The sequence below is a fragment of the Podarcis melisellensis genome (assembly GCF_964234715.1).
Source record: "Podarcis melisellensis genome assembly, chromosome: 3".
Lineage (NCBI taxonomy): Eukaryota > Metazoa > Chordata > Lepidosauria > Squamata > Lacertidae > Podarcis > Podarcis melisellensis.
Genome location: NC_138530.1, coordinates 45,576,127 through 45,588,047, shown reverse-complemented (window position 1 = coordinate 45,588,047; position 11,921 = coordinate 45,576,127). Strand labels below are relative to the sequence as shown.

At 42.0% G+C, this 11,921-nt stretch overlaps 1 protein-coding gene across 5 annotated transcripts; it reads left to right on the top strand.

Moving 5' to 3' along the window:
* The first annotated feature begins 520 nt into the window (after positions 1-520).
* Positions 521-11,542, top strand: LGALS8 (galectin 8). 5 transcript variants are annotated; one of them, XM_081906949.1, is made up of 10 exons: positions 521-641; positions 2,831-2,951; positions 3,921-4,009; positions 5,154-5,364; positions 7,351-7,470; positions 8,745-8,801; positions 8,881-8,910; positions 9,712-9,800; positions 10,207-10,372; positions 11,263-11,542. In XM_081906949.1, exons 2-10 carry the CDS (start codon positions 2,910-2,912, stop codon positions 11,410-11,412), a joined length of 954 nt encoding a protein of 317 aa, XP_081763075.1. In that variant the 5' UTR covers positions 521-641; positions 2,831-2,909; the 3' UTR covers positions 11,413-11,542. The 5 variants fall into 5 exon arrangements, with proteins under 5 accessions (XP_081763075.1, XP_081763076.1, XP_081763074.1 ...); XM_081906950.1 differs by having other exon boundaries at positions 2,825-2,951; positions 8,884-8,910; XM_081906948.1 differs by having other exon boundaries at positions 2,825-2,951.
* Positions 11,543-11,921: the final 379 nt, after the last annotated feature.

Here is an 11,921-nt window from a genome sequence, read left to right as displayed (position 1 = left end):
GGATGAAAATATAGTCATATAATAAGTTATAATATTTTTTCTCCAAGAACTGAATTTTAGTAGATGCAGTTTAGGGCGTCTTCCACCCTCCCCCTTGTCCCGTCGCACTGTCATTAATACGACACAGACAGGCATGAAAACAAAGTCAAATAATACCCAAATATTAGCCTGATGTAGTCAACTGAAGGAAATCAACCGTGCTGGAATTGCTGTCAGGGAGAGAGTCTGGGGAAGGCGGAGAGGTGCAGCCACACTTTCCTAACAGTCCCTATAACTAGTCATCGTAGAAGATTATAAAACAGCTAGAGGGCCAAGTTTGGCCATGACTGAATATAAGGGATGACACGATTGGCTAAGAGCGGGTGAGAGTCGGGAGTCTTGGGGATTTAGTTAAAGACCCTCTCTAATCATTCGACCACTCCGGGTCAAAACAGAGAAGCCTACTGCTCCCCCCCCCGAAATTTAATGAGACGATGGTCCTTTAAGGGGAGGAGGAGCTAAGTGGCTGACGTCATTATGCTGGTGTATGTGATCCAGGAAATAGAAGAATCCCGAGGAACCATTTTAAACAGTGCGAGGAGTTTCAATGGCGTGAACAACATCAAGAGCCGAGCGCTTCCGATGGATACGGGTTTATAAAGGTAAGAGGAAGATGCACATAATCCCAAGTAAAGTGAGGAAACTGAAAGTATTCCCTCTAAACCTTAAGAGCTGCGCGTAGTGTTGTGGAAACGAGATATTATTATATTTTTTGGTGGGAGAGTTTTGTGTGTTTCTATAAACATAAGTGCGTGCTTTAAAAGAGTACCTCAAATCCAGCAAAAGTTAAATCCGTGTCTCTAGGAAGTGCTGCAATTTATTTACTTTTTACTTCTAAGGAGTTCATTTACACATTACTTTTGCAGTTACTCTCCAATATATTTCTCAAGCTGAAACCCTGTTGATAAAAGCTCCATTGAAATATGTTGAACTTTCTTCCGAGGAGATTCAGGATAGAGTTGATAGAGTGCAATTCAAAAGCCACTCATAAATGCTGTGGTAGCATTTCTGCCATTGGATGGTTGTAAAAAGGTAAAGGTACCCCTGCCCGTACGGGCCAGTCTTGCCAGACTCTAGGGTTGTGCGCTCATCTCACTCTAGAGGCCAGGAGCCAGCGCTGTCCGCAGACACTTCCGGGTCACGTGGCCAGCGTGACAAGCTGCATCTGGCAAGCCAGCGCAGCACACGGAACGCCGTTTACCTTCCCGCTGGTAAGCGGTCCCTATTTATCTACTTGCACCCAGAGATGCTTTCGAACTGCTAGGTTGGCAGGCGCTGGGACCGAGCAACGGGAGCGCACCCCGCCGCGGGGATTCGAACCGCCGACCATGCGATCGGCAAGTCCTAGGCGCTGAGGTTTTACCCACAGCGCCACCCGCGTCCCTATTGGATGGTTGACTTTACACTATTTTAGTATCCTCATTACAGCTATTGATTTCAGTGGAGCCTAATTCTGAATAAATGTTTTTCTGTGTATCTGTGCTGATTTGATCTGTTCAAGCTAAAGAAGAACTTTTGCTGGTAATAAGATACAGTATTAGACTGCTCATCCATGACTTGAGCCATTATGTTTTCCCATCCTGGTAATCCTCTTCCAGAAAAGATGCAGAAGTACAATAAAGATATATTTGTCTTTGGGCTACCTCTGCATTTCAAAGTGTTTGCTTAAAACTGATGGTGTGAATAAGATAAATAAGGATTTGCAAATCTGCATCATACAGGCATACAGGAAGCTATTATTGGATGCAGTTTGTTGTACTATATACTATGTAGCCGAAGACACCCACAACTGGAGGCTGCAATTAGCAAAGGATGATTATCGCACCTCACTTGCCTCGCTAAAGGTTGGAATGGCTCTGCCCTGAACTCCCCTTCTCAATATTCGCAAGTTGGACTTCAACTTTCATCTGCTTTCCCTGAGAATGATGTGCATGCCTTGTGATATGTTACTTCATACCATTACTTCCTAAAACAGCTCTGCAGTTTCCACTGGAATGATATATACTGCTTCACTGTTTCCTAGCCAAACATTCTCTATGTAATGTGTGAAATGGCCATTAGGGAGAGTACAGACTTCAGTGACTGTCCCTATATAGACATCAGAAAGACCCAAATTATGAAAAGTACAGTGGTACCTCGGGTTAAGTACTTAATTCATTCCGGAGGTCCGTACCTAACCTGAAACTGTTCTTAACCCGAAGCACCACTTTAGCTAATGGGGCCTCCTGCTGCTGCCACACCGCCGGAGCATGATTTCTGTTCTCATCCTGAAGCAAAGTTCTTAACCCGAGGTACTATTTCTGGGTTAGCGAAGTCTGTAACCTGAAGCGTCTGTAACCTGAAGCATATGTAACCCGAGGTACCACTGTACTATATTGTACTCAAGGAACATATATAAAAGGGTAATATGGTGCACATAGGACATTGTGCAATATACGTACACAATGGAATCTTGGTCATTCCTCTATTTAGACAGTTGACCATGGTAGCCATTCGGAAGCTTCTTGATTTAAATAGCCATGGGATTTCTCCTGAACACATCTGAATCCTTGTGCTGGAGCAATACCCCTGGTTACTGTGCATTTCAGGCCTACTACCCTATAACTTGTGCACATACTGAAATTGACAGCTGAGACCTTATCCTCGTACCCCCCATGTTCAAGAGAGTACAGGGCCTTTTCTGTTATGGTGCTCCAATTGTGGAATGCTATCTCCAAAAATATTCTTTTTGCACCCATTTTTCTCTTAACTTGTCTTCAGTTGTACCAAAGCTCTATGGTTTTAGTTTCAGGAGCTGTTTATTGCCATTCAAGATCCACACAGTGGGTCTTACAGAGCCTGAAAACTTCCTTCGATTAGAGGAGAGAAAAATGATGTCCCTGGACAATTTTCAAAAGACAGTCCTGAACCCGGTAACTATCTCCTGTTCATCTTCTTTCCTTTTGACACCTGTAGATTTTGTAATTTCACCTTAAAGATAGCTTGTTTTACAGTAAAAGTGAAGTGAAATTTTAGAGAACTAGGCCAAAGACAAAGTGGATGAAGAGAAAGAAGGGCTGGCAGAAGTATAGTGTCCCATGTGATTGTGGGCTGACAGGAGAAGCTAATGGCCAGGGTGTGGGGGAAGGCTGATAGCAGCGAGTTTAATTAGAAGGAAGCCCCATGGGTTCAAAGTTACTTCCTAGTATTTAGGCTTGCAGCTAGAGGAGTGTGGACAAGTAGTTTTCAGAGCTCTGTGTGTACATCTATCTTTTTGGAGAAGAAAGGCACATAGGTGAGGATTAGAAATCTAGTCCAAATTAATTTGATGGCTGCTCTTTGTCCTGGGACTGCTCTAGGTCCCAAGCCCATGTTGTATATCAGGGATGTCCAACAGGTCGATTGTGATCTACTGGTAGATCCCCGGAAGGTCTTGGTAGACCCTTGAGTTTAGGCTTGAATTCACAAAAATCTGTGCTTTCCTCCTACCTAAACAAAGCTCAACAACTTGTAGCTGAAAAAGGGGGTAGATCACTTCCAGTTTTTAATTCTGTGAGTAGATTGCAGTCTCTTGGGAGTTGGTCACCCCTGTTGTATATGGATAATGCACCCACCAGTTCCTAGAAGTGATTTCTTGTTTTACACCGGTCAGTTCAAACAAATAAGTATGCCAGCTGCCTTAGACTGTGTCCCAGCAAAAAGTTTCTCTGAATTGGCGAAACTAGTAGATCTTGCAAATTATGACCCCCCCAAAATAAAAATTGTTCAAAATTTGCTTTTGTTGAATCCTAGTTCGTGAAATACAGGAAAGGTTAATAATGTAAATAAACTATGTATAAATTTCATTTTTAGTCTTCTCAAGCCTTAAGCATAATAATTCCATTTCCCTCTTCTTTTTATAGAGTATTCCATATGCTGGGACTATAATTGGGGGTCTTTTGCCTGGAGAGCTTGTGGTCATACGTGGGTCCGTCCCAGAAGGTGCAGAAAGGTAAGAGTTCAAATAAGATCTTTATAAATAGTCTCTGGTAGGTGATGGTAGAAGGCAAGCACACAAAGAAATGACAGCAGAACACGTTCCCTCACATATTGAAATGGTTGCATCAAATACGTATGAAATTGAAGCTTTTGAGAAGTGTTACAAATTGCTGGAAGCACTTGCTGCTTCCGCATCATAGGTTTTCTGGTGGAAGCGATAGTGTTGTGAAATTACTCCCCAGAAATAATTTCAAATAATGCATGGCTTGGGAAAGTAATTGGCTTCTGCTCCTAAGATCTGAACATTAAATGAAGGTCATGATAAAGTGAATATGCAAGAAGTCTGGCTTATGCAATGACTTGAAATGTATGCGTATATTAAATAATGTTTTAAAATGTGCACTAGTTTTTTTGGGGGATGGGGGGAGTATTTCTGGTACAGTCATACCTCGGGTTGAATACGCTTTGAGTTGAGCGCGTTCAAGTTGCGCTCCTCGGCAACCCGGAAGTAACGGAGCACATTACTTCCGAGTTTCGCCACTTGCGCATGCGCAGACACTCAAAATGATGTCACGCGCAGAAGCGGCGAAAAGCGATGCACAGGTGCGCAGACGCGCCGTCGCTAGTTACGTTTAATTCTAGATGCGAACGGGGCTCCGGAACGGATCCCGTTCGTATCTAGAGGTACCACTGTAATTGCTACTGACCTGTGCCACAGCCATGAACATACCCACTTAAAAATAATAATAATAATGGCTTTCATTACATCTATGACATGGACGTATATAGACTACGAAGAGCCTTTCTGTGTTTCATACACCATCTTTAGTATCAGAAGTTGAAAAGTGCAACTGATGCTTGTGTTCTTATCTTGCTGAGAGTAGTTTGGTATCTTCAGCTGTGAGTCCAGTGACCAAGCTATGGCTAAGCCCTCTGCCAATGTGACTGTGTTGCCATGAGCGTGAGCCAAACTAAGAGTTAGGTGCTCCTATTATCCAGCTCAATTTTCTGGATTCATATAGCAGACATAGAATATAGAGCAAGCATCCTATTCTCACAGGTAGCAATTATGCAGTTGACCTCTCCTGCCTTAGATAGTTGTTGCATGTTGCTTATGAGAAGGTTGAATTGACCGATGTGTTTCAATTTACTGTTAGGTTCCAGATAGACTTCCAGTGTGGCAATAGCACAAAACCTCGGGCTGATGTAGCCTTTCATTTCAACCCCCGCTTCAAAAAATCTGGTTGCGTCGTTTGCAATACCCTACAGAATGAAAGATGGGGCTGGGAAGAGATAACTCACACCATGCCTTTTGGAAAAGGAAAGCCATTTGAGATTGTTTTTATGGTTCTGCATGATAAATTCCAGGTGAGTTATTAGAAGCTGATTACTTACTTACTTAGCCAATCTGTCATGCCCAAAAAGCACAGAGGGTGCAATCCAGCCAAAATCAGGCATTGACGTCACACTGGTTTCAACAGGATTTAAGAGCTTAACTCTCCCACTGAAATTAGTAGAACTTAAGAAGTGCTTAATTTTTCCTGAATTGCTTCATTTCAAACAACTTGAGGGTTTGTGGATCAGTGCTCTATATAGCCACTGCAGGGTTTAATTTTTGTTTTTGTTTTGCTTCTAGATGAAGTTGGGTTGATCTGAATAAAACATACTGTCATAGTGAATTATAGAGTTGTAAAACATGATAGAAAAAGAGAATGGTATCACTGTTTCTTGACAAGGGGTAAGCCATGCAGACTAGTTGTGTGGTACAGAATAGGTCAGGATGGCACTCTTACCTGTTGGTCTAAGAAGCATGCAACTAGGAGGAAGAGGTTTTCCATTTCCTGCAAGGATCCACTCTTTCCCGTCTTACATGTAGAAAACTACTGATTTAATAGTAGTCCATAGGTTCCAGTAAACCAGAGAGACGAAGTGGGAGGCAGCAATGGTTAATGAACCAACACTTGCTAGTAAGATTGTATTCAAGCATTAAAAAACTACATTTGGAGCTGAATGCAACTAACAACAAATATTTCTGCTCACAATGTGTCTCCTATTCTCACAATTTGCCATTAGCTGTCTTTTTACCAGCATAAGGTAAAGGTAAAGGTACCCCTGCCCGTACGGGCCAGTCTTGACAGACTCTGGGGTTGTGCGCCCATCTCACTTAAGAGGCCTGGGGCCGGCGCTGTCCGGAGACACTTCCGGGTCACGTGGCCAGCGTGACAAAGCTGCATCTGGCGAGCCAGAGCCGCACACGGAAACGCCGTTTACCTTCCCGCTGGTAAGCGGTCCCTATTTATCTACTTGCACCCGGAGGTGCTTTCGAACTGCTAGGTTGGCAGGCGCTGGGACAGAGCAGCGGGAGCGCACCCCGCCGCAGGGATTCGAACCGCCGACCTTTCGATCGGCAAGTCCTAGGCACTGAGGCTTTAACCCACAGCGCCACCTGCGTCCTGTCACTTTTTTATTTTAAAGGCAGTGTTGAAGAAATTGTTCACCCATTTTTCATGAATGCATAATTCCTTCTCTTAAAAACTGCATGATCAGGGTTTTTTGTTAACATTAACAAATGCTGCAGTGGCGCCCATACATCTGCCTGATAAATTGGATGCAGTATACTGCCAAAAGGGAGGGAGAAAATGTGAAGATGATAAAGTGTCTGTAGTGTCTGAGTTTCGTAAAGTAACCAGGATTTTAGCTTTTGCTGGCAGCTGTAATTCGTAAGCTGTTTGGGTGAATGGGTGCAGTGGTGATATTCTCAAGATGGGGGGGCGGATTACAAAGAAAGAGAAAAGTGCCAATAGCAAAGGAAGCAGCCAAAAAGAGAAATGGACTATTTTTGTTAGCTGAAAATAACAGCAGACCTTTGCAGAGCTGCAGTAAGATAGATGTCATTCCATGACAAAATCAGGACACGAAGCTCAAAACCTGGGGGATACAGTGCTGATTTATTGCGCTTCCACCTTGTGCAATTAGTATATGGAAAGATACTAGTTGAGTGCGGACACAGTTTTAGAAGACAGATTGTCCTTCCAGCTTTTGGGTTTGTGTTGTCCTTGGGACTCACTGCTGACAGCTCAATAACTTGCATGCCAGGCTTCCAGAGCATGCAGACCAAGCATTTTGAGACAGTTGAATCAGAGAATATTGTGAAAGGTTGCATCTAGGCGCCTTATTTGTTTTCAGAAATGTAAAAATGAGAAACTGCCAACATCTTTGTTGGAAGCCAGTTGCATGGCAAATGAACTTAAACTAAGATGCATTTGCATGAATAAATATAAAGTTCGGATGATAGCATATTTTCACCACAACTGTGAGAAATAGCTGTGTGTTTTTGTTTCTATTTTTTCCTAGGTATCTGTAAATGGAAAGCACTTGTTGATCTACAAGCATAGGCTTAACCTTGAAAAAATAGATACAATTGGAATATATGGAAATGTGCAAGTCAATATGATAGGATTTGTGTCCAATGCGGTAAGTTATTAAATAACGCAGCAACTTATTTAGGTATTGCATAGATAGATAGATAGATAGTTAGATAGATAGATAGATAGATAGATAGATAGATAGATAGATAGATAGATAGTATTAAGCTTATCTTACCCTTCCTCCAAGGTGATACATATTATTTATTTCCCACCCCCATTTTTCCTCGTCACAACTCTGTTAAGTAGGTTGGGTTGAAAGCTAGTTATTGGCCTAATGTCATTTGGTGAGCTTCATGGCCAAGTGTGCATCTGAACATGAGTCCCCCCAAATTCACTCCAATACTCTAACCACTGCATCAAAATGGCTCCACATTGCCTGTCTATATTACAGACATTTTTCTGCTGCTTACAATTTCATGCTGCGGTGGAACACGTAAAGAGCAGCTATGGATAGGTCAGAATAGATCTGATGGTGTGCTTCACTCCCAGCTAGGAAGGGGAGAAAATATTGCCTGCAACAGCAGTGTGTGATTTTTGACAGAGGAATTGCCCAGTGACTTGGGCAATGAGAAATATTGTACCCTGAGCACAGTATTTATATAACTACTAACATGAACAGTTTGGGGCCAAATGTGTCTGCATGATGCCATCATATTGCCTATGGAGAGTCCAGAAATAATGAAGAGCCTGTGTTGCTTTGGAAAAAGTGATTCCACATTCTCTCCACACAAATTGGTATATCACTGAAGTGGCAGATATCCTTGCAATGCATTAGTCAGTCTACCTCATTTGACTTCGTGCCTCTGTGGTGACCTTCTATAGAAGAAGTTGTGCGATCTGCCACTACTGGATCATCACTACCTTGCTAATGTGTTTGAGGACCATCTTAATAAAGCAGGGGTGGGAAATCTGTGACCCTCTAGATCAGGCATAGGCAAACTCGACCCTCCAGATGTTTTGGAACTACAACTCCCATCATCCCTGGCTAACAGGACCAGTGGTCAGGGATGATGGGAGTTGTAGTCCCAAAACATCTGGAGGGCCGAGTTTGCCTATGCCTGATCTAGATGTTGCTGAACTCCAGCTCCCATCAGCCCCAGCCAGCATGGTCGGTGGTCAGGGATGTAGGAGGTTTAATCCAACAACTTCTAGAGGGTCGCAGATTCCCACCCTGGTTTTAAAGCAAGAAAAAACATCCCTCCTTCAACAGCTCGCTGATGAAACATTCACAGTTAGAAAGATATTCAGAGATGGCAGTTCAGTATGTGAGTTCTCTGTGACCTATGAGTGTTGATCTCTCAACCTGTCTTTTCTCTGCAGTCTTTGCAAGGCTCTCAGCCATCCTTGCTAGGGGCAACAAAGGCAAACACAGGAAATGTAGGTATTCTTCTTATCTGGCTAGGTTCACAGCTTTGTTGTTCTTAGGTTATAGCAAAGTCTCTCTTTCTCTTTCCAGCAGGAAGACGTCCCTGATGCGTCACAGTTTGTAAGTATCAGTTGGCATGTAAACCACATTTGAAACACAATGCAAGAGTTATTAGGGAATGGGCACAGATGAGCTTTTTCACATGACCCCTTGATGCAGAATTGTGTAGCCTCATTCTTGCTTAAGTGGCCATTCATTTTGAAATATTTTTTGTAAGGTAAAGTCTTGTCTCTCCATCCCTTCACTATTTGCTAGGGTATTAATGAGAGAGTGTACACTTGATAAATTTATCCTTATTCTTCAAGCCATGTTATGCAACTGTATTTTTCCATGGCTACTCCAGTTGATTTCCTGCAGTAAACATGCAATATGTGTGTCTTTCTCACCATCATAGGACATGTGATGGGAAGCACTGTTTGGCTGCAGTTTCCCACTCTGCACTCCTCTTCCCATGTTTACTGTGGGAACTACAGTTGCACCTGATGCAATTGTGATTGCCGCTTAAAGTTTGAATAAATCTGTAGGAGAGTACCTCATCAAAAACACCAGTGAACATAAGGTTTGATGTAAACCACTTGGAGGGTTTTGTAGACTAAGCAGTATATAACACTCTTTATAAAAAATCAATAAGGCAATGAGAGGAAAAGCTGAGGAATTAGTAAAAGGATAAATGTATTGTCAAAATAAAGAGGGGCATTCCAAATGATATCCGAACCTGTTTTATGTTTGCTTGTCATCCAAAAAAGGAATGAACAGTGCGGCAGGTGTAAAAACTAACTGATCACAGGATTCATGTTTCGAGAGAAACGTTTCAGTCCATTAATTTTGGAATCATAATTCTAAGCATGGTTACATTTTCAGGTAGTTCCTTACATTGCAAGACTTCATTCTCCTCTTGAGCCTGGACGAACAATTGTCATAAAAGGAGAAATTAATGAAAAAGCAAATGGGTTAGTAAAATCAGAGTGGCATTTGTCATTTTTCTTAGGCTGTTTTAACATGCTGTTGTTTTTGGTCTCTTTCTCTCTGTGTATTTAGAATACACTAATATAATCCAAAGTATCATGACTAAGTTCTTCTCGGAAGTATTAAGAATCAGAAACCTACATGCTCTGGATAAAACATAGCAACCGCCTTGGAACCCTTTCACTGTATTTCTGATTTATTTTGCTTTTGAAAATGTGTGTAAATAAAAGAAGTCATTAAAAAGAATTGCAAGTTCTAATCAGAACCTTTGTTGTCACTGATTGTTGTAAACCATAATAGCAGTACTTTCTGACTTCTTTCAGTAATTCCCACCACTGTCCAGTATGATAGCGATGCTGCAGTAGCTTAACATTACTATTTTGTTCACAGCTTTGCCATTAACCTTAAAGCCAGTGACTCAGATGACATTGCTCTGCATCTGAATCCCCGAATAAGAGATAAGGCTTTTGTGAGAAATTCCTACCTGGACAGCAGCTGGGGAGAAGAAGAAAAGCAGATCCCTCATTTTCCTTTCGCTCCAGGAATGTATTTTGAGGTAACTATTAAACAAATACAGACCAGCAGTGATCTGCTGCAGTATGTGCAATGCAGACGTCTGCAGGGGATGAAAAAATAGTGTTGGACTGAGTAGAGGAGAATATGGTGTAACATTAGTTCTCCCACAGAGACTAAACTCTGGCCCTCTGAAATGTTTTTGGATTTAAAGTCCCGTCATCAGTGACCTTCCTGTTGGTGGCAGCTGATGGGAGCTGGAATCCCAACAGTTCTAGACAGTTATGAGTACTTTCTACCATATTTCTTTCTCTGGAGCATGTACCATGGACATGCAGAATTTGGTAGCTGATTATCATAGATGGCAGGGACATGTTTGAAGTCGCAGGACGATTCAAGTAGAAATACACTATGCCCAGTGACTCAGGCAAGAATGGTGATGTTTTGGAATCTATACCTCCTTTGCCCAGATCATGGAATATTTTTGTAAGGACCGAACTGTGATAGGATGACTAGACTCTCACTGCAGATTTCTGCCAGCCTCGGTCTGTGCATCAACTTAATACAGCACAAACAGCTGTTTATGTCACAGCAGTTTAAGCAGTGTGGCAGATAGGACCTTTGTCACATATTCCCTTCCCCTTGCCTGCAAGGCTGCTAGGTAGCTCACAGGTGCAGCACAAGACGAGAGGTTGTAGCTTCAGCACACAGCATCCTATAGTCTTAAAAGTTTCTATTTCTAAACATGTTCCGAAACTATTTGAATATTACGGTTGCGAACTATCCTACCTTGTAAATGATTCCTCAAACATGGCCATCCTTAGTTGTTGGGTAGGTTGTAGCCTTCGCCTTGCAGATGCTCCTATCTTACGCACCCCATAACTTTGAATGTTTTTAATTTAACTAAGGATGTCAAATGTCTTTAACTTTCAGTTGATAATACTCTGCAAGGCCCATCAGTACAACATTGCGATCAACGGTGTGCATGCCATAGAGTACAAACACCGGTTCAAACAACTTGGAAAGATCAGCATCCTGGAAATCCGTGGGGACCTTCGACTGCTGGATGTGAGGAGCTGGTAACCGTGATGCAGTACTTGTGTGTTACTTTCAAAGTGATTTTAGAAAGGTCTCCTTGAATCCCTTCCTCTAATCTTGAGGACACTGAGCAGCATTAAACGTGATCCATCTACCGCAGCAAAAAATACATATATACTGGATGCAGGTTGCTTACAAAAACCTTTCTGTATTTGTCTATGGAAATCAACTGATAAACATACTGTTGATTCACAGTGTAATGTTAAGTTATAAATAGTTACCAGCTGCTGTTACTAAAATTGTGTATGCTAAATTCAACTAGTGAATTTGAAGACTATATTGTTAAGCTAACTCTGCTCCTGGTAATGGAAGGTACAGCAGATTCAAAAGAACTCTTATGTTCTTACCTTTCTCATGCTTTTAGAACATTTCTAGAAATTATAACCAGTATATACTCTCAACTGGTTGCACTGTACTGGAAAATACATATTCTCATGAAGGACACCATTAGTAGTCTCAATGGTTAGAGGTGTCTTTCTTCACAAAAACATGAC

Bases quoted from the DNA above. Each gene is read 5' to 3' on its own strand.
- LGALS8 (XM_081906949.1), top strand. From the start codon at position 2,910: ATGATGTCCCTGGACAATTTTCAAAAGACAGTCCTGAACCCG. The intron at 8,911-9,711 runs GTAAGTATCAGT...TTACATTTTCAG, and splicing joins TCCCTGATGCGTCACAGTTT to GTAGTTCCTTACATTGCAAG. The intron at 9,801-10,206 runs GTTAGTAAAATC...TTTTGTTCACAG, and splicing joins ATTAATGAAAAAGCAAATGG to CTTTGCCATTAACCTTAAAG.